We start from the raw sequence: 23,647 nt of genomic DNA, 5'->3' as shown, positions 1-23,647 counted from the left end.
AATAAAAAGTCATTTATATTCATACAAGTTTATATGAAGTAATATATATCTCTACAATATTTATTTGATAAAATAGAAAGTCATACAGTGCTATATGATATCATACCAAGAGATAGGAAATTATATTTTCGTGACATCTTGTTTGCTTTTTATGATTTTTCATGATAATATTATTACTTTCTCTTGCACTAACTGGAAAAAACTCTATTTCAATGATACCGTTAAGAAAAAGAAGCCATAGCCATTATGCATATAATATTATTAAGTAATAGAGAGTTTTTTATATTTATATAAATTTATATGAAGTGATTTATACTTTTAAAACACTTATTTGATAAAATAGAAAGTCATACGAGACTATATGATACATACCAAAAGATAGAAGATCATATTTCTTGATCTGGATATCATAGGATACAAAAAGAATGTTTCTATATTACTTCTTGATGACTTATATAACTTTCTAATAGTTTTACTTTTTATGACTTTCTGTAACAATATTATTACTTTCTATTATACTAATACAAAAAAAAAGCTCCATTTCAGCAATACCATTAAGAAGAAGAAGCCATAGCTATTATTTATACAATTTTATTAAATAATGGAGAGTCATTTATATTCATATAAGTTTAGATAAAGTGATTTATGCCTCTAAAATACTTATTTGGTAAAATAAAAAATCATACAAGAGTACATAATGTTATACTAAAAAATAGAATGTCATATTTCTTGATCCAAATGTCATGGAATACAAAAAGAAGGATTCTATATTACTTCTTTATGACTTATATGACTTTTCGATAGTTCTTTTGACATTCTGTTTGCTTTTTATGATTTTTCTTTTCGTTGCATTAACAGAAAAAAAGATCCATTTCAATCTACCAACGCATTAATTTTATTTAACTACCTAAAGAGTTGCGGTAATAAAGGATATACAACAAAAAAAATCTATAAAGAAAAAAATAAACCTTACAAGTATGATATGTTGTCTTGAAACCATTGGAGCAGGTAAAATATTAATTTAACCTCAGACGCACATTGCTCACTGCAGAAAAATCTTGGACATCCGATGCTCGGACGGAAATAGAACAAAATGAAGAAGAAGAAAAAGAGAACAGCATTTAATATGTCTAAAGCATGAATAAAATAGAGCATCTGAAGATGTTTTGGAGGAAAAGGATATTTTCGTCAGTTTTAAATTTACAAAATTAAACCCAACTGTATTAAATTTTTATAACATTAAAAAATGGTGCAGCTTCCATTATTAATTGCAGTGTCAGATATTGAGTTAATAGTTAGGAGGAATGTTTCCTCTATGCTACGTGGACCAATCAGTGACCATGGTGCACTCCACATCATTTTTGCTGCACCATATGTGGTGCCCAAAGAATTACTCATATCACTAGATGGTAAGAGGCTTAGAGATAATCCTCATCCAGCAGCCCCAATTGTTGATGCCGGGCCATTTTGTCCAATCAAGACCAATCTCCCATGTGTTAATGATAATGCATTCAATTCCTTTCAAAAAAAATAATAATGAGGCATTCAATCAAAGATACATATCTATTTTGGTGATCTTAACATATGCATCAAGTTATGCAAAAATGTACAAATAAAATAGTATAGTATTATATTTTGCTATAATTTAAGCATTAAAAATTTGAGTAGATTTTAGCACGATGATAAGGTTGCTCCGTAATAACTTATGCAACAAAGTAAAATGTAAAATATAACTTAGGGTCTTATTAAGCACAATCCATGTCTTATTTAAATTTAAAGACATATACCCACACAAACTATGGGAGATTAACTGCTTCATAATGCAGACTACAAGCAAAATCTGTCATCTACAAGGAGCTATCCCGGTAGGAGTGGTTTCGAAAACTCATGCAGCAGCACCAACTTTCTGAGCTTTATTAGATTCCCTGTCAGCTGAATCTTTTTGGCGGGCACGCTTGCCACCAAAATGCCTCCCACCTCTACTGCTTTTAACCCCTCTGCCACAATGACATTACATCAGATTAAAGCCTCTGTTAAGGTCTGGCATCTCACTGGAAAGAAATCGCTGAGAATATAGAGCAGAAGGCAGACAAGGCGCATTTTACCTTCCCTTGCTGCCTTTATTTTCCCTGAATCTCTCCTGATTACCACGGAGCAGGTTCCAGTACTCCTTTTCAGCATCACCTGAAACCAAAGCATCAAAAGAAATTTGGTTTAAAACGCAAGGTATGGAATAATCTGCTTTCTTCAGTTTGGAGTTTTCAAAAAAGAAAAAAAAACAAACTTCTGAATGTTTGAATTTTTCTAATTGCAAAAGATCAATACATATTATCCCCTCATTGTATATATCCATTTTCAACAACATTAATTTTGTATCAAGCATATCAATATGAATGATTCATCTATCAGGTACGCTGGAAAAAGCCAACATTAAATCCATCATGGGAACATATTTAAGATTTTCCAAAAAAATTCATAAACTTTTTAACAAGATTTACTATCTCGATATCGGATCCCACATTGGTACCATCCTATTATAGTGACAGCGCACCACATATCGATCAAGTACAAGACAACTTACAAGTTCAGTACTGGTATGATATACAGCACACCCCACATAGAACAGTACAAGGTGGTATGACAGATCATGCTTTTTTAATGTTTGAATTTACTTAACTGCAAAGGATCATATGTATTTTTCCCGTTGTATATGTTCTTTTTCAACAGCATTTTATGTCTAGTATACCACCAATAACAGCCATTCATATATCAGGCATTATGAAGAAAGGTCAAAGTAAAATCCACTTAAAAATGTGTTTATGCTTTAGTAGTAAACCCCATTTTTGCATTGCCATTTTATAATGGAGTCACCATTTCTCAACCATATGAGAAAGCATGCACCAAGATTGATGTCAGAGTAACTTATAGCTGGGAGCCAGCACATCGAATGACCCAAACCCCCATCCCCCTGGAAGGTACGTAGGCATCAGTATTGATGAAAATGTACAGCCAAGCAAAATAATTTGAGACAGAGGAAATGCTAAAGGAAAAGGAAATGTTTTTATGTTAGAGAAGGAGAAGACTCGTTTGCAAAGAATTTGAGACAGAGAGCATAGCAAACCGCATACCAGTCAGGGCTTCTAAGGTTGCAATATAATTTTTCACGATCAAACCACCTTCTTCTGCAAGCACTGCCATTGCACGAGCTTTTGTAGCGGCATCAGAATCCTCAAAACGAATGTATCCTGATTCTTCTCCCATTCTATAATCAATAAACTTCATGAACAGAAGAATCAGATAAAATACAGCTAGACACCAAGAAAACGAAAAAATGCATACAGGAAACCACAAAATCCTAAGAAATACATAAAAGCAGAAATATTATTTCCCAAGTATTACAATTGAATTACAAGAATGCCAAAACAAACTTCATCCTCCAAATATTCCTATTCTTGGAGAAAAGAACATACATTGGGATCTCAGCTGGTGTTATGGTTCACATAAGTTTTGTCTCCTGGGGTACAATTTAAGAAAGACTCTCAGTTCACAGTATTCCCCAACCCATTCTGCTTCCAATTCTCTTTCCCTAACTTACTGGTATGTTTCTTGTGCCTCCAGATGAAACCAATTGGATCAGATATAATAGGTGCTCATGAGAGGCCTTGTACCCTCCTTTTCTAAACCTTACCAGCACACAGATTCCCTACCCAATTCCCTTTGGGACTCTAAAGTTCTTTCTCTTGCTTCAACTGACTGAACACTATCAACATATCTAACTTGGAATTTTATCAAATATTGACCAAGCCAGACCCTAGCCCTTGTGCCTAAAATACTCCTATGCATAAGAGTAGGAAAGAGTCCACAGTGTCAGACAGATCATAGGCTGCACCTTAACCTAATCCCATTTATTTTCCGATGCATATGCATTTTAGAATAATCTAATGTTGCTTTGTTGGCGAGGGTAGCACCAGAGGGAAGCTTCATCAGGTAGTTTTGAATTCTGATAATCTACCCAGCAATTATTTATTCATCTTTCACTATTTGACACTTGCTATCACAAAACTGGTGGATTAGGATTGAGTTTTATCTTCTATTTGATTATTATTTACTTAAAATGATATTTTGACATGTACGGTCCACGACTATTTCCAAAGGAATTCTTGAGCAATGGTTACAAGCCACGAATCGGTCCCCTATTAAATTTATTTTTTAATATTTCTGTAAATTGAATAAATCACTTCTTTTAGTGCCTCTTTCCAAAACATTTTCTTTATATAAAGAATCATGATGGTGCATGAACCAATAATTGGAATGTCTTCATTAGTTCTTGTATTTTGCATAAAAGAAATTAGAACACTTATGGCACAAGGTTCAACAAACACGAGTTGGTCTAAGGCCTTATGAATCATAATTTTTCAATTATTTGGAGAAAGATCATTGATATTATCTTCCATGTATCATAAAGAGAGTTAATAATCCCTTTAATTCAGTAGTTCTCTGATCCATATCCCTCAAAAATAGGTCCACAAAAAGTGCACCAAAAAGGTATCAAATAAAAAGGGGGTAGTATTTTTATACATTTTCCTACATAAACAATTAAAGCAGTTATTTCAGCCATTGCCTAGCAATACCAAATCTTTAAGCATTTACCATTAACAAATATAGTGATGTGAGAGAGGAAAACATGCAACAAAAAAGAAAGAAAAATAGAATGACGTGGTCATGTCCCTATATTTGGATGGGATAGCTGGCAAACCAAGTCAATGAAATAAAGTTTGGTTCGTTGAATCAGTTTGCGTTATAGCAACCATGATTTTGGCAAATGTTCTAATCAACTAGGTAAAAATACACTAAAATGATAGCTTTCACTCGTCTAACTTTGCTATCAAATCTTCATTCCCGTAACTCATGCTTCATATATAGTCCAGTTATCTTAGCAATTAATTAGACTTATAAGATCCATATGCACATGCAATTATACAAGGATAAAGGTAAACATTAAAAAAAAAAAAATCCTAGCTGCATGAAAAACTGAAGGATATAGCAGTTGCCACATCAGGAAAATTAAAAGCGAACTAGGACAACAAAAATTTTGATATAGCAAGAAATGAAAGAGACTAAATCTACAATATACCTTAACAATTCCAAATTTCTCGAAGACCTGTTTCAGATCTTCCCGTGTAACTACAGTTTTGCCTGATGAACCATTGGTACCATCATCTTTACTCTCTTCAGCACCATCACCTGTACCCACTTCTTCAATTGCTTGCATGTGATTTTCCGATGCATCATCTGAAAGTTTCTCCTCATTGTTATTAAAATTATCTAATATCTTCTGTGCACCTTCTTCATTGACACTTTCAGAGGAATTTAAAATTTCTGTCTTGCAACCTTCAGTGGTATCAGTCACCTTGCCAGCACCTTTTTGTTCTGTAGATTCATCAACTTGCATGCTCTTCAACTTAAATGCAACTATTAGGCCTTTTGGATAGCTTTCATCAGATATGCCCCATAAAATCATATCATTTAGATTGAAAATTATAAACCAAAAATAAGTAAAAGGAGCAAAATGCTAAGAAAGAGAACTGCAGATATTTACCTTCTATTTGAAGCATTTTTGTTAGAGCAAGTTTTTTCGAATTCAGCCCTCTTTTTCTCTCTTTCAGCATCAAATTCCTTTCTGCATTACAGAAAGTCAATACAAAAAGTAAATACAAAGTAAAATACAGTCAAATCACACCTCACATCCCTAACTTGACGGAGAATGTCCTGGAAAATGACGTGGGTAATGCATCAAGAAAGCAACTTATGCAAAGGCCCAACGAACACAAAATTAGTGAAAGAATCTCTGCACATAAGCATACTAATACACAAACATAGAATTACATGCAAAAGAGGATAAATCATCACCGTTTTTTTAACAGCTGAAATATGGATTGTTGTAAAAAAAAAAAAAAAAAATTGTGCTTCATTCAATTGGAGGTGTTTCTTTCTCCTTTCTGTCTTGTCAACATGAGGATCTTATCAATGGATAAGGAACTATAAATACGACAGTTATTTCCTGTTTGAAATCTTAAAAAAAAAACACAAGGATCAGACTATAAGTTGTTCACTTGAGATTTTCTTTGCACTAGGTTGATCCAAATAGTTCTCTCTTTTGTAAAGGTATGCCATGTCTGTAGTCATCATCAAATTTTGTTCAAACTAATTGTAGTCAGTTCACCAATATCATCGCTTATCATTCCATTTAAGGGCTGCTTCTGATGTGATTACGAACTTTTCTAATCCTTTCCATAACTTGTATCCACATGAACTGCTCCTGCTCCTCATTTTGGACCCTTGAACATATATATCCAAGCAACTCTGCTTGGAGGAGTCTCATGACATCTTTTGTTGCAGATGCCATCTTTGTAAAAGTTCATAAAATATAAATTGTTTTTGCTGCATAAGATTTATGTATCAACAAGGTAGAACATGGATTTGTGTAACCTGGGCCAGGTTCATCAATCCTGTCTTAGACATGAGTGCTAATCTGGTCGTTAATATCAGGATCAGTTGCCTAAAGCAGGAACAGAGTAATATGATGGAAAGGAAATTTTAAATATTAAAGATCGTGTCTACAAAAGAAAGCTTTTGGGGAGTAAATCAATTTTAATAATAAAAATAGGCTATATTTTATGAAGCTTTGTTAAATATAATGACATGAAGAATAACAGAATGTAATATTGAATCAATTTTGGTGAAATAAAGTTAGCTGTAGTAAGTAAATGGAAAAACACAAGATTCTGAAACATCAAAAGAAAGTAAGAGTTACAATTTTGAAGAGATAAATATGAAGAGTTATATTGTATATGAAGAGAAGACATGCTCCAAGGTCTTAGAAGGCTAGTCATAATTTGCCAAAATTACAAAACTCTAAAAATAGGCTTCGTATAAACAAATTAATAATTTAACTTGAAACAGAAAACATCAACTTTAAGCAAGAGAATTTGTAACTAAATAAAATATTCATCAAAATGTGGTCTAATGATAACATGGTAATGGAGAACAAAATTCATCCTCTATAAGTATGTACACTGATTCATTTACATGAATAGTTGTTAGGACTATATCTTAGACATTGACGTGTACCTTTGAAGAATCATATAGAACCATACATATCCCACTGGATTCTCACGAACACAACACACAGCTTTTGCAACTTAATCACCCTGTATCATCCTTGCATCGAGTATTCACTGGTTGCAACTTAAAGGTTATGTATCAACCCAGTGTTGAGTATTCACTGGCATTGCATGTTCTATAGTATTTTGATCCATATGCTCAGATACCCAAAGTATATACCAAAATGGAATCATAGATTCTACTCCAATTTTCAAAAATTGATTTAAAATTTTCTCTTAAACCTTACCTCGATAATTTAATTTTCTAACATTAATCTGTAATTTAGAGAGTATTATCAACAATTGTAAGAAATAATTGTTTGCTCTCAAAACAGGTTTTCATTAGTCAACTCACAAGGCCATGGGAATCGGATTAACTCTACATGAGCTTGCAACTATCAAGATAGTTCTGTCCATTAACAGCAATTTGATATATATAGCTTAAGTTTGGCCTTTGTAAGGGGAGAAAACAATTATTAACCTCATCAATACGATAAACGGTGCTCAAAGTCAAAAACATTGAAACACATGCCTTGAACGTTCATAAGATGTATATTCATAATCACCATAGATTTCCACATTAAGAACAAATCCCACAACTTCATGCATCCAGAGAGTTGCACTGGTAAGATCAAGAATGTATTTATATGCATGACAAAGCATTGTATGATGACAGTAAGGAGTCCCACTTGATATGGCCATGATAAATGATCCTCTACATCCCGCATCAAGAAATCTCAAACTTCCAAAAAGATTTTATCTGAAAAGTAATGACTATAAGGCCTTTGTTCCTAAACTATATCCATATTTTGCGCATGAGGGCATTGTTGTGCATCCATATGCATCCATATGCGCATAAACCAGTGCGGATGACCTGAAAACACTATGTGACAGCAATTGCTGTAAAGGAAGTCAAAAGATAAAGCCTCACTCGCTTTTGCATTACGTATCGACATGTGGCATCACCAAGCACATAAAGCATTTCTCCCAGTGTGAAATATAATTTAAAATGAAAAACAACTCATGTGAAGTCAATTAACTTTCCAGTTAGCCAGCATACAGCACAACTTAAGAACTACAAAATTGATAGGATCACATTGACATAAATGAACAGAAAAACCAATGATTGCATAATGCTGAGTGCCACAATTTCAGTAAGTGACTTATTTAGACAAAGCAATTACAGCATTTTAAAGACTTTAATACGAAAAAAAGATACATGCAAACATAAGAACATGTAAATCGTTACATATTAGAAAGCATATGACATACTTAGGACACTTAAAAGATAACAACTTCTAAATACTTCACACAACTAAAGCTCACTTTGGTTTTAATTCTAGCTCTGCTCCCGCATAAACCATGCTCTCCTTTAAAACCATTTTTGCATCAATTTCTTCTGAAAATTCAATTAAAGCAGTGCCACAAAAGTGCCTCTTGTCTGCAACATGATGAGGTAGCCTCACACTGTTCACCTACATTATTTAATTAAAAAGAAAAAGGAGAACAATCAACACATGATATCATCATTCACACCTTCAACATTGACATTATCGATTTGAAGCACTGAAAAATTTAAGCTTCTAGTGCTCCCTTTTAAACTGGCACTATAGATGCAGCCAGATTGAAGACAGATATGAAAGCTATGCACCATAGATGCTCCCTTTGCATTTTTTCTATGCTTTCTATGTTGCTAAAAGACTGTCAATGAGCAGAAGACAATAAAGTCTACAGGTTAATAATTTTAAGCATCACAGGTAACAAGTATTTCCTGATTTAATTTAACGGACCATATAAAATACATCAATGGATGAGGACGCTTTGAACAACTTTAGATCACCAAGTTTATGAACTGATTGAGGTCCCTGAAAACCTCACTCTTTGATATATAACACATTGGATATTGAAATAAGATAACTTATTTTATGAACAATAGCTTTTAACCAAAACCTAACCACCCACCCCCCAAAAATATCAATTAAACAGCATCTGCCGTACATCACATTAACAGAAAATTACAAGCACATGATATAAAGCTGGAAGATGTAACCAAGATGATATCAAATGACTGAAACTGATAGTATGTAACTAGATCTCAAAGTGTGACACAACCGGCAGCCAACAGTAATTTATGATCAAGACAGTTAACTGCTTCAGTTCAATTACAGCAATTGTGCTGGTTCAATAATAATAGGGGTAGGAATAAGCAAGAATTATATAGCTAGATCAAACTAGTATACATCTGAGATGACCAGATTTCTTCTGACACTAGTTTTGTTCAACTTCTATGATTTTGTCTGCTGGTTTCTCTCTAGAAAACAAATACTAGTTTAAAGCTTCTCACATAAACTCCCTTCACCTGTAAAAATCCTTCATGCAAAAGGACATCAAAGAACTGCTAAAGGTCGTAAATTATTTTCTTTTTTATATATCACAAAATATTAGTCACCTCCACAACTCAGCTTACTGTATATGCTCATTTTGTGAAACATATGGACTCTAAATTTCTTAAGTTTAGTGGATAGAATGATTAGTTTTTAATCAATGAATGTAGTGCAAGATATAATTACATATAGGGGTGGCAATTTATGACCTAACTCACCAAACTAACATGCAACTAACATTAGATAAGCAGGTTTAGTGATTGCATTAGCTGGGAATAATTAGGTCGAAATCATAAATGAGTCAACCCAACATAACCCATTTATTGAATTGGTTGGATTCGGATAGAGAGTCCTGACCCCTCCAACCTGTTTTGACCTAGCTAATACTTGGATCAGGCCGACATGGCTATGACCTGACCCATTTAAGATATGTTTAACCCATGTAAACAGTTTAAGACCCATTTAACCGGATCTGACCTGTTTATTAAATAGGTTATGTGGGTCGGCTCAAGTTTCCTGTCTGATAAAAAGTTCTGGTTCCATTTTGAATTTTTCATCTGTCAAACAAACGGATCGAATTCAGAGATTGACAAGTATCCAACCTGAATCATTTCCCATCACCACCCTAAGTCACATATATAATGACATAGAAATTTCTTTGGTAAAATTTAGAGAGGTGGGAGCTATTCTCGTTTTAATGCATTCTGGACAAAACTCTAGCTGTCCACCCATGTACTGTGTTGTTCTTTCACCAAATACATGTCTAAAATGCCATGTAAGCTATTTCAAAACAAAAAAGCTGCAAATGTGGTTAGTCTTTCAGTAAGGACTCTTGAGAAGAAAATCAGGGAGTTATACTTGCACTTTTAGTAGCACAAGAAAGTGGACATTTCTGACAGGATTTTGGTTTTTGAAATAATTGATGATTCAGGAGAACGTGATCGATCAACTGAAGGTCTAAGATGCATGATTTTAAGATAGGCAATGGAGTTAACTATTGGAGTCAAATAATTTTCCTAAATCAATTCTTTGTAGCTTGAAATATGATGTGACAAGAGGTCCAGTGTTCTCTTATTTAATGAGATTTCATTTAGGTATCACTGCTGAACTTACTAATCTTACACTATTTTTAGGGCTGGTATTCTGGATACTTGACCTGTTTTCAACCTACCTAATTTAAGCCATACATAAGACAAAAAACCTCGTCTGCTGCCGAGTTAGTTATTTGATATTTGTCATGTTATGTCTGGTGATGTCAAAGGCGCCAAAAGGCACACATCAGGCACTCAAGCGAGGCACCAGAAGGGGTCATCACCCCTTGATGCTTCAGGTGATGCCCCTTCACTCAGGCGCATGCCTTTGGTACCTTTTAAGGCCTTTCTCAGTGAGGTGAGGCGCTTACCTTTGGCGTCTTAGTGAGATCTACGATTTTTTTTTTTAGACTGAAAAGTATAAAAAACTTAAAAGGCCACCCATTTAACTTCTCAGCTCTATCACTAACAAAGGATAAAATGGTCAATTAGTATGGAAAAGTTAGTTTTGAAGAGATAGAGGCTGATTCAGATGAGATAAAAGAAGACGTTGAAGGATAAAAATCCAATGGAGGAGGAGAATATGAAAGTGATGATAACTATAAAAGTGAAACTAAATCTGATGATTCTATTGATGAATTTTAGGCTTTAGGGTTGTTTATCTTTTTTATTTCATTTATATGATTCCACTTTAGGGCTGTTTATGTTTTCTGTTTTATTTATGAGACTCCATTGATGAACTATAGGGCTTGTTATGTTTTCTATTTCATTCATGAATTTAGAGCTGCCTATGGTCTATTATCATGTACTTTATCTTGAACTAGTTGAGTATTTTACTATTTTATATATATTTTCTGCTTAAATTATTAATTATATGGTAATTCATATTACAATAGTTATCTCTAGTTGTTATTTATTTATATATCATATTTTCTGCTTTTTTGTCCAATTTTAGCGCCTTACTTTACTTGGGCGAGCACTTTTCTAGCGCCTCTCACCTCAAAGTGCTAGACCCCCCAACCACCTTAAGGACGCCTTTCGCCTTTGACTACCTTGGTTATGTTTTTTATTTGTCCATAAATCCAAATTTAATGCTCTTTTAAATTTTTACATGTGTTCATAACTTGATAGTTAAATGCTTAAGATCATGCATTAATTATTATTTGAATACACGTTGCTTTTTGCACCTCACTTCATCAAGGCATTTGCCTTGCACTTAGACTCCAAGAGATCGTGGTGCCATTATGCTCCTTAAGCATTTGATAACTTTGATTCTAGTAGAACTAGTTTACCCCATTCCTTCTTATGGATTTTAAAGGGAAAATGACATCCAAGTGAATTTTAACCAAGGAAGAAAAAGGCCAGTGGAACATGACCAACAATCACTCAATTGTAAAGGGAGACCTAAAGATGATGTTCAGAGAAGGAGAAAGTATATCCAAGAGATAAACATCAAAAAACATGTGGAAAATTAGCCATGATCACAACTTTATGTTTCTCTCCAAGTTGTTTTTTTCCAATGCTACCAATTTAAGATCCACATAAGAGTACTGTCACGCCCTCGACCCGAGATTGTGAATCGAGGATCATGGCAACCGCCGCATACTCATAGAAAATTTTTTCCATAAGTATGCAAGGCATCTCATCATGATATCTTACACATAAAATTAAATAATTTTTCAATTTTTAACAATCAAACCTTAGTTCAAATAACAAATCAAAACTCAGTGTCCAAAAGAAAAAAAATTGTCTGACAAAGTCAACACTTAAAATAAAAGTCTTGAATCAATTCTGAGAAAATCTTAAATCAAATGAGCTAACTCCATCTCTAATCGCTCTCCCAACCGAAATCCCGCATCATGCTAATTTTCTGGATCTGTAAGAAAAACATAAAACTCATCATGAGCTAAATAGCCCAGTAAGCAGTGTATACCTTTAACTGAATGAATCAGACAATAATACTATACATATCGATTTACTGATAATAACAAAATCAATATGTAATTTCATAAAATCATAATCATTATATCAATCATATATAAAATTCAATTCATCATAATTTTCAATTATGCTTATCATCTTAAATTCATCAATTTCTTAAGTTCTTCTTACCAACCATGACTATGACCACATTTTTCCTGTGGCAGGGTCATAATACCGCGTATCTGCTTGCGGTAGGCTGCGAATTATCTGGCAGCCAAATCCTTTGGAATCGCTAGTCTCCCTAGCGGTTTGTCGTTGGTCTCGCTGGCGACATAAACCCTCAGGACAATCAATTGCCAACGTATATGCCCCCCCATTGGCGGGGTCCTTTACATAGTCAGATTGTCAAATTCATATCATCTTCCAATTCATATATTATTTTCAAAAATAATATAAATAAATAATATTCGAGTCAAATCAATCATATCATTCTTTATGATCATACATCATTATAATAAATTTTTTTCAACAAATAACTTCAATCATAAATAATTTCTATAATTAACTTCAATCACAAATAATTTCAACAATTATTTTCAATAAATATTTTCAATCACAAGCATGCCATGAATTTATTTAATTCAGAATTTTTAATTTACCAGATAAATTCAATAAAAGTAAACACTACTTACCTCAAAAGAAAATCCAAACTAGAAATTCTAGAAATCTTGAAAATCCTTCTCCGGACCTAGTACGTCAAATACCATATTTTTTATCAAAATTTCATCGAATAAAAAAAATTAAAATTTATTAAAATCCAATGTCCTCACATGGATTAACTTGACGACAGCATCCAGAATTTTCGGATTGATCCATGAAAACTCTTCTTATATTTCTTTTAATTATTATTATTATATTATTTTTTTTAATTCCATAAATCCAAAAAAATCTAAGAGAGAGAGAGAGAGCAGAGAGAGAAAATTTCTCTCTCCCTTTTCTTTTTCTCTCTTTTTTTTCTTTTTTTTCTTTTCTCTTTTTCTTCTTTTTTTCTTTTCTTTTCTCTTTTTCTTCTTTTTCTTCTCTTTTCTCTCGGCTCCTTCCTGGCCGAAACAGGGGATCGGCAGGTCCCCTCCCTTGACCGGCCGTCCAGGCCACGGCCGACACGGCGAAAGCCGGCGACAGAAGGGGGCAACTCTCTCGAGTTCGGAGAGGCAAGGCCGGCGGTCGGTTGTGATCGCCGGCGCCGGAAAACTAAAGGGAAGAAGAGACCAAACAGGGGTCTCTTCTCCGACCAAAAATCGGCGACACCCGTCGCCGGCAGTCGCGCACAGAGGCACGGGAAGGTGAAAGAAGAGAGGAAGAGGAGGAAAACTTACTTCGGCCTCCGGTGACCCCGCCGGTGAGCAATCACGGCGAGAACGAAACAAGTATCCGCGGCTCCAAATCGGGAAAATCAGGGAGGAAGAGAGGGGAATAGGACCGGTGATCGGCTTCTAAAGAAGGGGAGGGCCTTTTTATAGAGAGCCCTAGGACTCCTGGTGGTCCTAGGACTCCCGATCTCCGTGGTTTAATCGGAGAAAAAGACTCCTACCAGGAGTCTTCTTCCCGGTTCCCCTGTTCTTCCTTTTTTTTTTTTTTGGGGCTTGGGTCTTTTAAATTGGGCCTTGATTTAGGCTATAACATTCTTCACCCCTAAAAAAAATTTCGTCCTCGAAATTTTTCATACCTGTAGTCTCGAAGAGCTGGGGATATTTTTGCTTCATTTCTTCCTCTAGTTCCCAAGTAGCTTCTCTTTCCGAATGTCGACTTCACTGTACCTTGACGTAAGGAATGTTGCGACATCTCAGCACTTGTTCTTTACGGTCCACGATCCGTATCGGATATTCTTCAATGATAAATCTTTTCTAGCTTGCAATGGTTCAAGTTTCACGGTGTGACTTGGGTCTGGTAAATATTTCTTTAACATAGAAACATGAAAAATATTATGTACTCCTGCAAGTGAAGGTGGTAAGGCAAGTCTATAAGCCACATCACCAATTCTTTCCAAAATCTCAAACGGACCCACATATCTAGGATTCAATTTACCACGAATGCCAAATCTTGAGATTTCTTTTGAAAGAGATACTTTGAGAAATACATGGTCACCAATTTGAAATTCTAATTTCCATCTCCTGTTATCTGCATAACTTTTCTGTCTGCTCTGTGCTGCCCGAAGTCGTTCTTTAATTAATTAAATCTTCTCGACTGCTTGTTGTACAAGTTTGGGACCCAAAATTCTCCGCTCACCAACATCATCCCAGTGAATCAGTGATCGACATCTTCTACCATATAATGCTTCATAAGGTGCCATACCAATGCTAGCCTGATAACTGTTATTGTAAGCGAACTCAATCAAAGGTAGATGCTCATCCCATGAACTTTTCATATCCAAAATACAAGTTCTCAACAAATCTTCTAAGATCTGAATAGTTCTCTCTGACTGACCATCAGTCTGTGGATGAAAAGCTGTACTGAAGTTCAATTTTGTTCCTAATGCCTTGTGTAAGCTCTTCCAAAACTGTGATACAAATCTCGTATCTCGATCCGATACGATGGTCACTGAAATTCCATGTAGCCTTACAATTTCTTTCATATATAATTTTGCTAGTCTTTCCAAAGTAAATCCAACTCTAATGGGTAGAAAATGTGCAGACTTTGTCAATCGGTCCACAATCACTCAGGCTGCATCATTTTTACTTGGAGTCTTAGGTAGTCCAGTTACAAAATCTATAGTGATATGTTCCCACTTCCATACTGGAATATCAAGAGGTTGAAGTAATTCCGCAGGTCTCTGATGTTCAGCTTTAACTTGTTGACACACCAAACATTGAGCCACGAATTGAGCGATCTCTCTCTTCATATTATTCCACCAGTACATTTTCTTTAAGTCTCTATACATCTTAGTACCTCCCGGATGAACTGTATAACCGGTTTGATGTGCTTCCTGAAGTATTTCATACTTGAGTACTGAATCATTGGGTACGCAAATTCTGTTTTCGAACCTCAACGAACCATCATCATGTATCTTGAATTCAGATTGAACACCAGCTTCCACTGAATTCTTTATTTTTATTAGTTGTGAATCATCATTCTAGGCAACTATAATTCTTTCAATGAGTGTTGGCTGAACCCTCATGTTGGCCAATCGTACTATTGAGTCATATATTCGGATGTCTAATTTCAGTTTTCTTATATCCTCCAATAATTGGCTTTGATGTGTGATTAAAACCGCCAAATTTCCCACGGATTTTCTACTAAGGGCATCAACAACGACATTAACTTTTCCGGGATGATAGTGAATTGTTAAATCATAATCTTTCAACAGTTCTAACCACATTCTCTGTCTCATGTTTAATTCCTTCTATGTAAAAATATACTTCAAACTCTTATGATCAGTAAACACTTCACACTGCGCACCATATAAGTGATGTCTCCAAATTTTTAGGGCAAAAATCACGCAGCTAATTCCAAATCATGTGTCGAATAATTCTGTTCATATGGTTTCAATTGTCTTGAGACGTAGGCCACTACCTTACCATGTTGCATCAATACACCACCGAGTCCCTTTTTAGATGCATCACTATATATTGTGAATCCTTCATCTCCTGTTGGTACAGTAAGGATAGAGATTGAAACTAATCGTTGTTTTAACTCTTGAAAACTCTGTTCACAATCTTCGGTCCACTCGAATTTAACCCCTTTTTGAGTAAGACGAGTCAAAGGTGCAGCTATGTGGGAGAATCCTTCTACAAATCGTCTGTAATATCCCACCATTCCCAGAAAGCTTCGAATCTCGAAAATATTTGTTGGTCTGTTCCACTGCATCACAGCTTCCATTTTTGTTGGATCCACAGAAATTCCATCTTTAGACACGATGTGTCCTAAAAAGACTATTTTGTCCAACCAAAATTCACACTTCTTAAATTTGGCATAAAGTTTTTCTTTCCTCAATATTTGTAGTACACACCGTAAATGTTCTTTATGCTCCAATTTGCTTCTTGAATATATCAAGATATCGTCAATAAATACGACAACAAACTTATCAAGATAGGATTTGAATATTCTGTTCATTAAATCCATAAAGACTGCTGGAGCATTGGTTAATCCAAATGGCATCATTAGAAATTCATAATGTCCATAACGAGTTCTAAATGCAGTCTTTGGTATGTCTTCTGTTTTGATTTTTAACTGATGATATCCTAAACGAAGATCAATTTTAGAAAAGACTTGTGCACCTTGCAGCTGATCAAACAAATCATCGATTCGAGATAGAGGATACTTATTTCTGATAGTGTTCTTATTCAACTCTCTATAGTCGATACAAAGTCTCATACTACCATCTTTCTTCTTCACAAATAAGACTGGAGCTCCCCAAAGAGATACACTAGGCCTTATAAAATCTTTATCCAACAAATCCTGTAATTGATCTTTTAACACCTTTAAGTCCATAGGAGCCATTCGGTAAGGCGCTTTAGAAATCGGACCGATATTGGGCGCCAACTCAATGGTAAATTCAATTTCTCTATCTTGTGGTAGTCCGGTTAAATCATCAATGAATACATCCGAAAATTCATTTACGATAGGAATATCTTGTAACTTCAATTCATCATGTTCTTTATTCTTTATTGATACTAGATAACCTCTACATCCCTTTCTTAGCATCTATCTAGCTTGCACAAATGAAATAATACGTGGAGGGGTGGTTCCTGTACTTCCATCAAAATTGAATATTAATTCTTCCGGTATGTAAAAGTTCACTCTCTTTCCATAACAATCCACAGAGGCATGATAAGTAGCAAGCCAATCCATTCCTAGAATGACATCAAAATCATGCATATCTAGAACCACCAAATCTGTCGGTAATTCTCTTTCTTCTATTCTGATACTACATGACTTGCACACACTTTTGGTACTCAAAATACCACCTACTGGTATCTCAACATATAATTTGGTTTTCATAGATTCACATACTATATCATATTGTCTAATAAAAGTAGTGGATATAAAGGAGTGTGTAGCATCAGAATCAAACAAAACTGAAGTATGAATACCAGATACAGGAATGATACCTGTCACCACGGCATTAGAGGCCTGAGCATCATGTTGTGTGAGTGCATAGATCCTTCCTTGAGTTTTCGGCCTTTGACCTCCATCTTTTGTTTGTGTGGGTCTATTCTCATTCCTCTGGGGGCAATCTGCAATCTTGTGTCCTTTCTGTCCACAGCTAAAACAAGAACCAGTATTCCATGGGCAATTAGAAGACTCATGCTCTCTTCGACCACATCTCGAACATCTAACTGCCTCATTCTCACGATTCTTATCATTTGCCGGTTTCTTTGCTGGACCATTATTGTTCTGATTTCGTCCTTGAGTTCCACCAAACCTATTTCTCTTCTTCTTATTCCGTTCTCTCTCCGCATGTGCTTCATTAACTTCCTTCTCAATTATTAGAGCTTTATTCACAACTGAGGCATAAGTAGTTAACTCATAAGGTACAACTTGTTTTCTAATTTCTATCTTCAGTCCCATTTCAAATTTATGTACTCTGTCTTGCTCAATCTCAACTAATCTTGGAACAAACTTGGCTAACTCCGTGAATTTAGCTTCATATTCTGCAACGGATCTGTTCTCCTGTTTCAGATGAATGAACTCCTGCTCTTTCTGTATTCTGACACTTCGAGGAAAGTACTTGTCAAAGAATTCATCTCGGAATCTCTCCCAAGTGAGTGGTATCCTATCGTGTTCATATTTTTGTTCAAGTATACGCCACCAGTTGTATGCCTCGCCTTGTAACAGATATGCTGTGTAGCGGATCTTCTCTTCATCGTGGCATTCTTGCACGGCAAATGCCTTCTCCATTTCCATAATCCAGTTATCTGCTTCCAGTGGCTCGATGGTCCCTTTGAAGGCTGGAGGGGCTAGCTTCTTAAACTCGACGATATTATTTCTCTGCATTGAATGTTCTCCATGTCCAGGTGTCGGTGGAGGATACTGACGTGGCTGTGCATGTTGTTGTTGAAGTAACTGTTGCTGTGTTTGAACTATTCCGATCAGAGTTTGCATTAGTTGAGTCATGTTCGGCTCCTGCTGTACTGTCGAAATATTTTCGATAGGATCAAGGATTCCCTCCTGCTGAGATGTGCCGCAATTCAATTGGGGAGTGTTATCGCTAAGTGGATTTGATGTCCCTCCTACCGCTCCTTGAGTATTCTTCATTCGTCGTGGAGGCATTTTGACCTATGACAAATTTGAGATAATAACTTATCCTTAATAAAGTTATAAACTTACTTGAGACAGATCAGATCATAATCATCATAACTAACCTCTCAAATTTCCTAATATCTACCCATCACTCGCTCATTCTATTCTACATATCTTTATCTATCTACTTAAGCTCTGATACCATACTAATTGTCACGCCTCCGACCCGAGATTGTGAATCAAGGGTTATGACAACCGCCGCATACTCATAGAAAACTTTTCTCATAAGTATACAAGACATCTCATCATGATATCTTACACATAAAATTAAATAATTTTTTAATTTTTAATAATCAAACCTTAGTTCAAATAACAAATCAAAACTCAGTGTCCAAAAGAAAAAAAATTGTCTGACAAAGTCAACACTTAAAATAAAAGTCCTGAATCAATTCTGAGAAAATCCTAAATCAAATGAGCTAACTCCATCTCTAATCGCTCTCCCAACCGAAATCCCGCATCATGCTAATTTTCTGGATCTGTAAGAAAAATATAAAACTCATCGTGAGCTAAATAGCCCAGTAAGCAGTGTATACCTTTAACTGAATGAATCAGGCAATAATACTATACATATCGATTTACTGATAATAACAAAATCAATATGTAATTTCATGAAATCATAATCATACTATCAATCATATATAAAATTCAATTCATCATAATTTTTAATTATGCTTATTATCTTAAATTCATCAATTTCTTAAGTTCTTACCAACCATGACTATGACCACATTTTTCTTATGGCAGGGTCATAATACCGCGTATCTACTTGCGGTAGGCTGCGAATCATCTAGCAGTCAAGTCCTTTGGAACTGCTGGTCTCGCTGGCGACATGTCGCTGGTCTCGCTGGCGACATAAACCCTCAGGACAATCAATTGCCAACATATATGCCCCCATTGGCGGGGTCCTTTACATAGTCAGGTTGTCAAATTCATATCATCTTCCAATTCATATATTATTTTCAAAAATAATATAAATAAATGATATTCGAGTCAAATCAATCATATCATTCTTTATGATCATACATCATCATAATAATTTTTTTTTCAACAAATAACTTCAATCATAAATAATTTCTACAATTAACTTCAATCACAAATATTTTCAACAATTATTTTCAATAAATATTTTCAATCACAAGCATGCCATGAATTTATTTAATTCAAAATTTTTAATTTATCAGATAAATTCAATAAAAGTAAACACTACTTATCTCAAAAAAAAATCCAAACTAGAAATTCTAGAAATCTTAAAAATCCTTCTCCGAACCTGGTACGTCAAATACCATATTTTTGATCAAAATTTCATCGAATAAAAAAAATTAAAATTTATTAAAATCTAATGTCCCCACATGGATCAACTTGATGACAGCATCCAGGATTTTCAGATTGATCCATGAAAACTCTTCTTATATTTCTTTTAATTATTATTATTATATTATTTTTTTTAATTCCATAAATCCTAAAAAATCTACGAGAGAGAGAGCAGAGAGAGAAAGTTTCTCTCTCCCTTTTTTTTCTCTTTTTTTTTTCTTTTCTCTTTTTCTTCTTTTTTTCTTTTTTTCTTTTCTTTTCTCTTTTTCTTCTTTTTCTTCTCTTTTCTCTTGGCTCCTTCCTAGCCGAAACAGGGGACCGGCAGGTCCCCTCCCTTGACCGACCGTCCAGGCCACGACCGACACGACGAAGGCCGGCGACAGAGGAGGGCAACTCTCTCGAGTTCGGAGAGGCAAGGCCGGCGGTCGGTTGTGATCGCCGGCGCCGGAAAACCAAAGGGAAGAAGAGACCAAACAGGGGTCTCTTCTCCGACCAAAAATCGGCGACACCCGTCGCCAGCAGTCGCGCACAGAGGCACGGGAAGAAAGAGAAAGAAGAGAGGAAGAGGAGAAAAACTTACTTCGGCCTCCGGTGACCCCGCCGGTGAGCAATCACGGTGAGAACGAAACAAGTATCCGCGGCTCCAAATCCGAAAAATCAGTGAGGAAGAGAGGGGAATAGGACCGATGATCGGCTTCTAAGGAAGGGGAGGGCCTTTTCATAGAGAGCCCTAGGACTCCTGGTGGTCCTAGGACTCCCGATCTCCGTGGTTTAATCGGAGAAGAAGACTCCTACTGAGAGTCTTCTTCTCGGTTTCCCTGTTCTTCTTATTTTTTTTTTTTTTTGGGCTTGGGTCTTTTAAATTGGGCCTTGGTTTGGGCTATAACAAGTACCAAAATAGTCAACTTCAAGATAGCTACACAAGATGGACAAGGTCCAAACTTTTAAATATTACCATTAGAACTAAGCATCATTTAAAATGTACAGACTTAATGAACATACCTCAAGCCATATTTTGTGAAGGAATAGAAGTTCTACGACTTTCCCTGCCATTCCAACAAGGGCAATTATACACGTTCCCATTAACAATGGAAACAATTTCACTATCTTTCTGGATTCCTTTCTAATATCATCACACGGATTACGCCTGATACCAACTTTTCTATACTTCTTTTGACAAATAAGGTTGCCAATCTCAGTGCATAATGAAAAGCAATTCTAGCCCTAAAGGATTCACAGAAATTAGGAGAAAAAAAATCACTGAACACTAAAAGCATCAATAAGGCAAGAGATTCCAAGGCAAGGCAAAATTATAACTGTACAAATAATTTCAATTGCAGAGAGTCACAAACCATCCATTACTGTTTCTTGGTAGCCAGCCATCTAAAAGCGTAACTATATAATTCTCACCCTTAAGAAAGACGCATGAAGCTTAATGGAACATGAAATAATTTACAAAACAACCTCAATGTGGAACAATATTAATACACAATTTCACGGGTAACAGTAATTAAAATAAGATGAGAATCCATACCAAGTTTAAAATGATACAAAGCTCTAAATTTATCAACCATGGGCCTATCGAGCATTCAATATTTAACAATGGCGGGAAAAGTTACCTTCCCATGTTGTGCAAACAAAGACTCTACATCTTCCAGCTTAACATCATAAGGAAAAGGGGATGCAGCAATAGTCCTTGAATCCACTTGCTCTAAAACCTCCTCCAGCTCCAACAGCACAGTACTTCTGCCAATTCTCTTCCCTGTACAACGTTCACCGAACACTTAAGAAGAGCATCTCTTAAGATGCAAGCAAGCCTAGATTAAGAATAAGAGAAGGTTCAGATATCAGGCCTTAGCTAAAGAAATTTAGCTTTCTAAATAACCACATCCAAACTCAAGTCAACGAAAGAAGTGTCCTTGTGTCTGAGCAAGCAACTCTAAGTAACTAAGGCCTGGTACTCAAACAACTGATCATAAGAAAAGGCTCATTTTCAGGGCCTTAATTAAGGTAATTTAGCATTTTAAATAACCACATATAAACATTGGTCGACACACAGCTAAGGAAAGAAATGTATTTGTGCTCAGCAAAATTTGTTGCTATAAAAATTTTATTTTAACAAAAAAAAAAAAAAAAAACTAGAAAGCGCATTTTTATTAACAAGCTTTATTACTTCTTGAACTGTACTTAGGGTATGACATTAAGCGGTAAAATAGCACTAGGCAACTTCAAGAAGAAATTCACAAGGCAGTTGCTTTGATAACCGGAAGCTGAAACAAATGAAAAACCTCCCTTTTACCCTACAATCTCACCAAAAACTCCTATCACCGATACAAATTAGCAGCATTCATAAACAGTTTCACAAGAAACCCACCATCTTCCGAGACTCGGAGAGAAGAAGACCTCCTCAGAACTTCAGCCACTGCCAGTACCGTCTCCTCCGGCACATCCTCGGGCTTCACAGCGGCGTTCAAACCAAGATGGCTTTTCATCCGAGAGAAGGAACATATGAGAGCCAGGCTCACCACTGCGATTCAAGTCAAGAGACAAAACACACACGCACGCACGCACACAAATTAAATAAAACAAAATTTAAAAAATAAAAAATCCAAAAAAAATCGAAAACTACGATTTTGGTGGGAGGATACATCCATCCTCACTCTGCTGCACGGTTTTCTTTAGAAAATTGTCTCGGGGGAGATTGCTATCGCTGAAGTAGAACTCCACCTGCCAAAAAAATTCAGAAGAGAAAACTCAGAAAAATCGATTTTTTTTGTCAATTTGGGAAAGAACAAAGCATTGAGGGTCTCGGAAGATGGAGTTACCTGGCGGAGGATGTTCTTCGCTTTCGCCTCGTCCAAGGAGGCCGCCATTATTGTCCGGACGGAGAGATCGGCAGGGATTGGAGAAGGGGAGCGGGAGAACGAGGAGAGGGTTTAGGGCTCTTGTGATTATTCGTTTTTAGGGCTGTAGTCGGATCCCGCCATACGTGTATATGTTTCCATCATTGGCTATGTGGACCTGCACGGTAGATCCGAGAACGGCGGCTGAGGACTTACTCTAGATGCTGGGTGATCAAGCATTGTAGCCAAGTCCGAGTTAGGGGTGCAAAATGGGTCAGGACGGACCGAATACGATTTTTTAAATCGGATCAGGTTAGGTCTGAGATCAAAATTTTTAATCTAATGAATCATTCAAGATAGATTAGATCCATATATAATACCACTCCAACCCAAACATTCAAGCTCAGATCAGATTCAATTCAGATCCTAATTCGATCTTGGCTATATTGCACTTGCTCTAATCAAGTCTAGCGAGAAGAAGCAAAGAATATAAGAAAGTTCAAAAGTTTTTCTCTATGATGCAGTGTTTTCAATTTGAGTTTGTGCAGGCCATAGGACTCTAATTTTGTACTAAGAGCTAAAACACATATCAACTAACTACATGTTTTTGATTGTTATGATTATCAAATCATCAACATCCTCAACTTTCTTCATGTACCAACGTAAATTTTGAAAGAAAAACAAAGTGAGAA

General features: G+C 35.7%; 1 protein-coding gene across 1 annotated transcript; it reads right to left on the bottom strand.

Annotated features, from left to right (window-relative positions):
* Positions 1 to 1,607: 1,607 nt before the first annotated feature.
* LOC105048980 (la protein 1) lies at positions 1,608 to 23,100 on the bottom strand. The gene is made up of 10 exons (XM_010928503.3): positions 22,938 to 23,100; positions 22,761 to 22,839; positions 22,487 to 22,639; positions 21,732 to 21,874; positions 8,490 to 8,638; positions 5,600 to 5,680; positions 5,135 to 5,492; positions 3,129 to 3,276; positions 2,106 to 2,184; positions 1,608 to 1,997 (listed from the first exon to the last, which is right to left on the bottom strand). Exons 1-10 carry the CDS (start codon positions 22,983 to 22,985, stop codon positions 1,886 to 1,888), a joined length of 1,350 nt encoding a protein of 449 aa, XP_010926805.1. The 5' UTR covers positions 22,986 to 23,100; the 3' UTR covers positions 1,608 to 1,885.
* Between the last annotated feature and the right edge of the window lie 547 nt (positions 23,101 to 23,647).

The sequence above is a fragment of the Elaeis guineensis genome, chromosome 7 (assembly GCF_000442705.2).
Source record: "Elaeis guineensis isolate ETL-2024a chromosome 7, EG11, whole genome shotgun sequence".
NCBI lineage: Eukaryota > Viridiplantae > Streptophyta > Magnoliopsida > Arecales > Arecaceae > Elaeis > Elaeis guineensis.
The sequence above is the reverse complement of the archived record's forward strand: the minus strand, read 5'-3'. Positions and strand labels throughout refer to the sequence as shown.

What these genes read in the sequence shown, in the direction of transcription:
- LOC105048980 (XM_010928503.3), bottom strand. Translation starts at nt 22,985, where the DNA reads ATGGCGGCCTCCTTGGACGAGGCGAAAGCGAAGAACATCCTCCGCCAG. An exon ending in GCAGCAGAGTGAGGATGGAT is followed by an intron (nt 22,640 to 22,760) that starts GTATCCTCCCAC and finishes CTTGAATCGCAG; the next exon opens with TGGTGAGCCTGGCTCTCATA. An exon ending in AGAAATTTGGAATTGTTAAG is followed by an intron (nt 3,277 to 5,134) that starts GTATATTGTAGA and finishes CTGTTCATGAAG; the next exon opens with TTTATTGATTATAGAATGGG.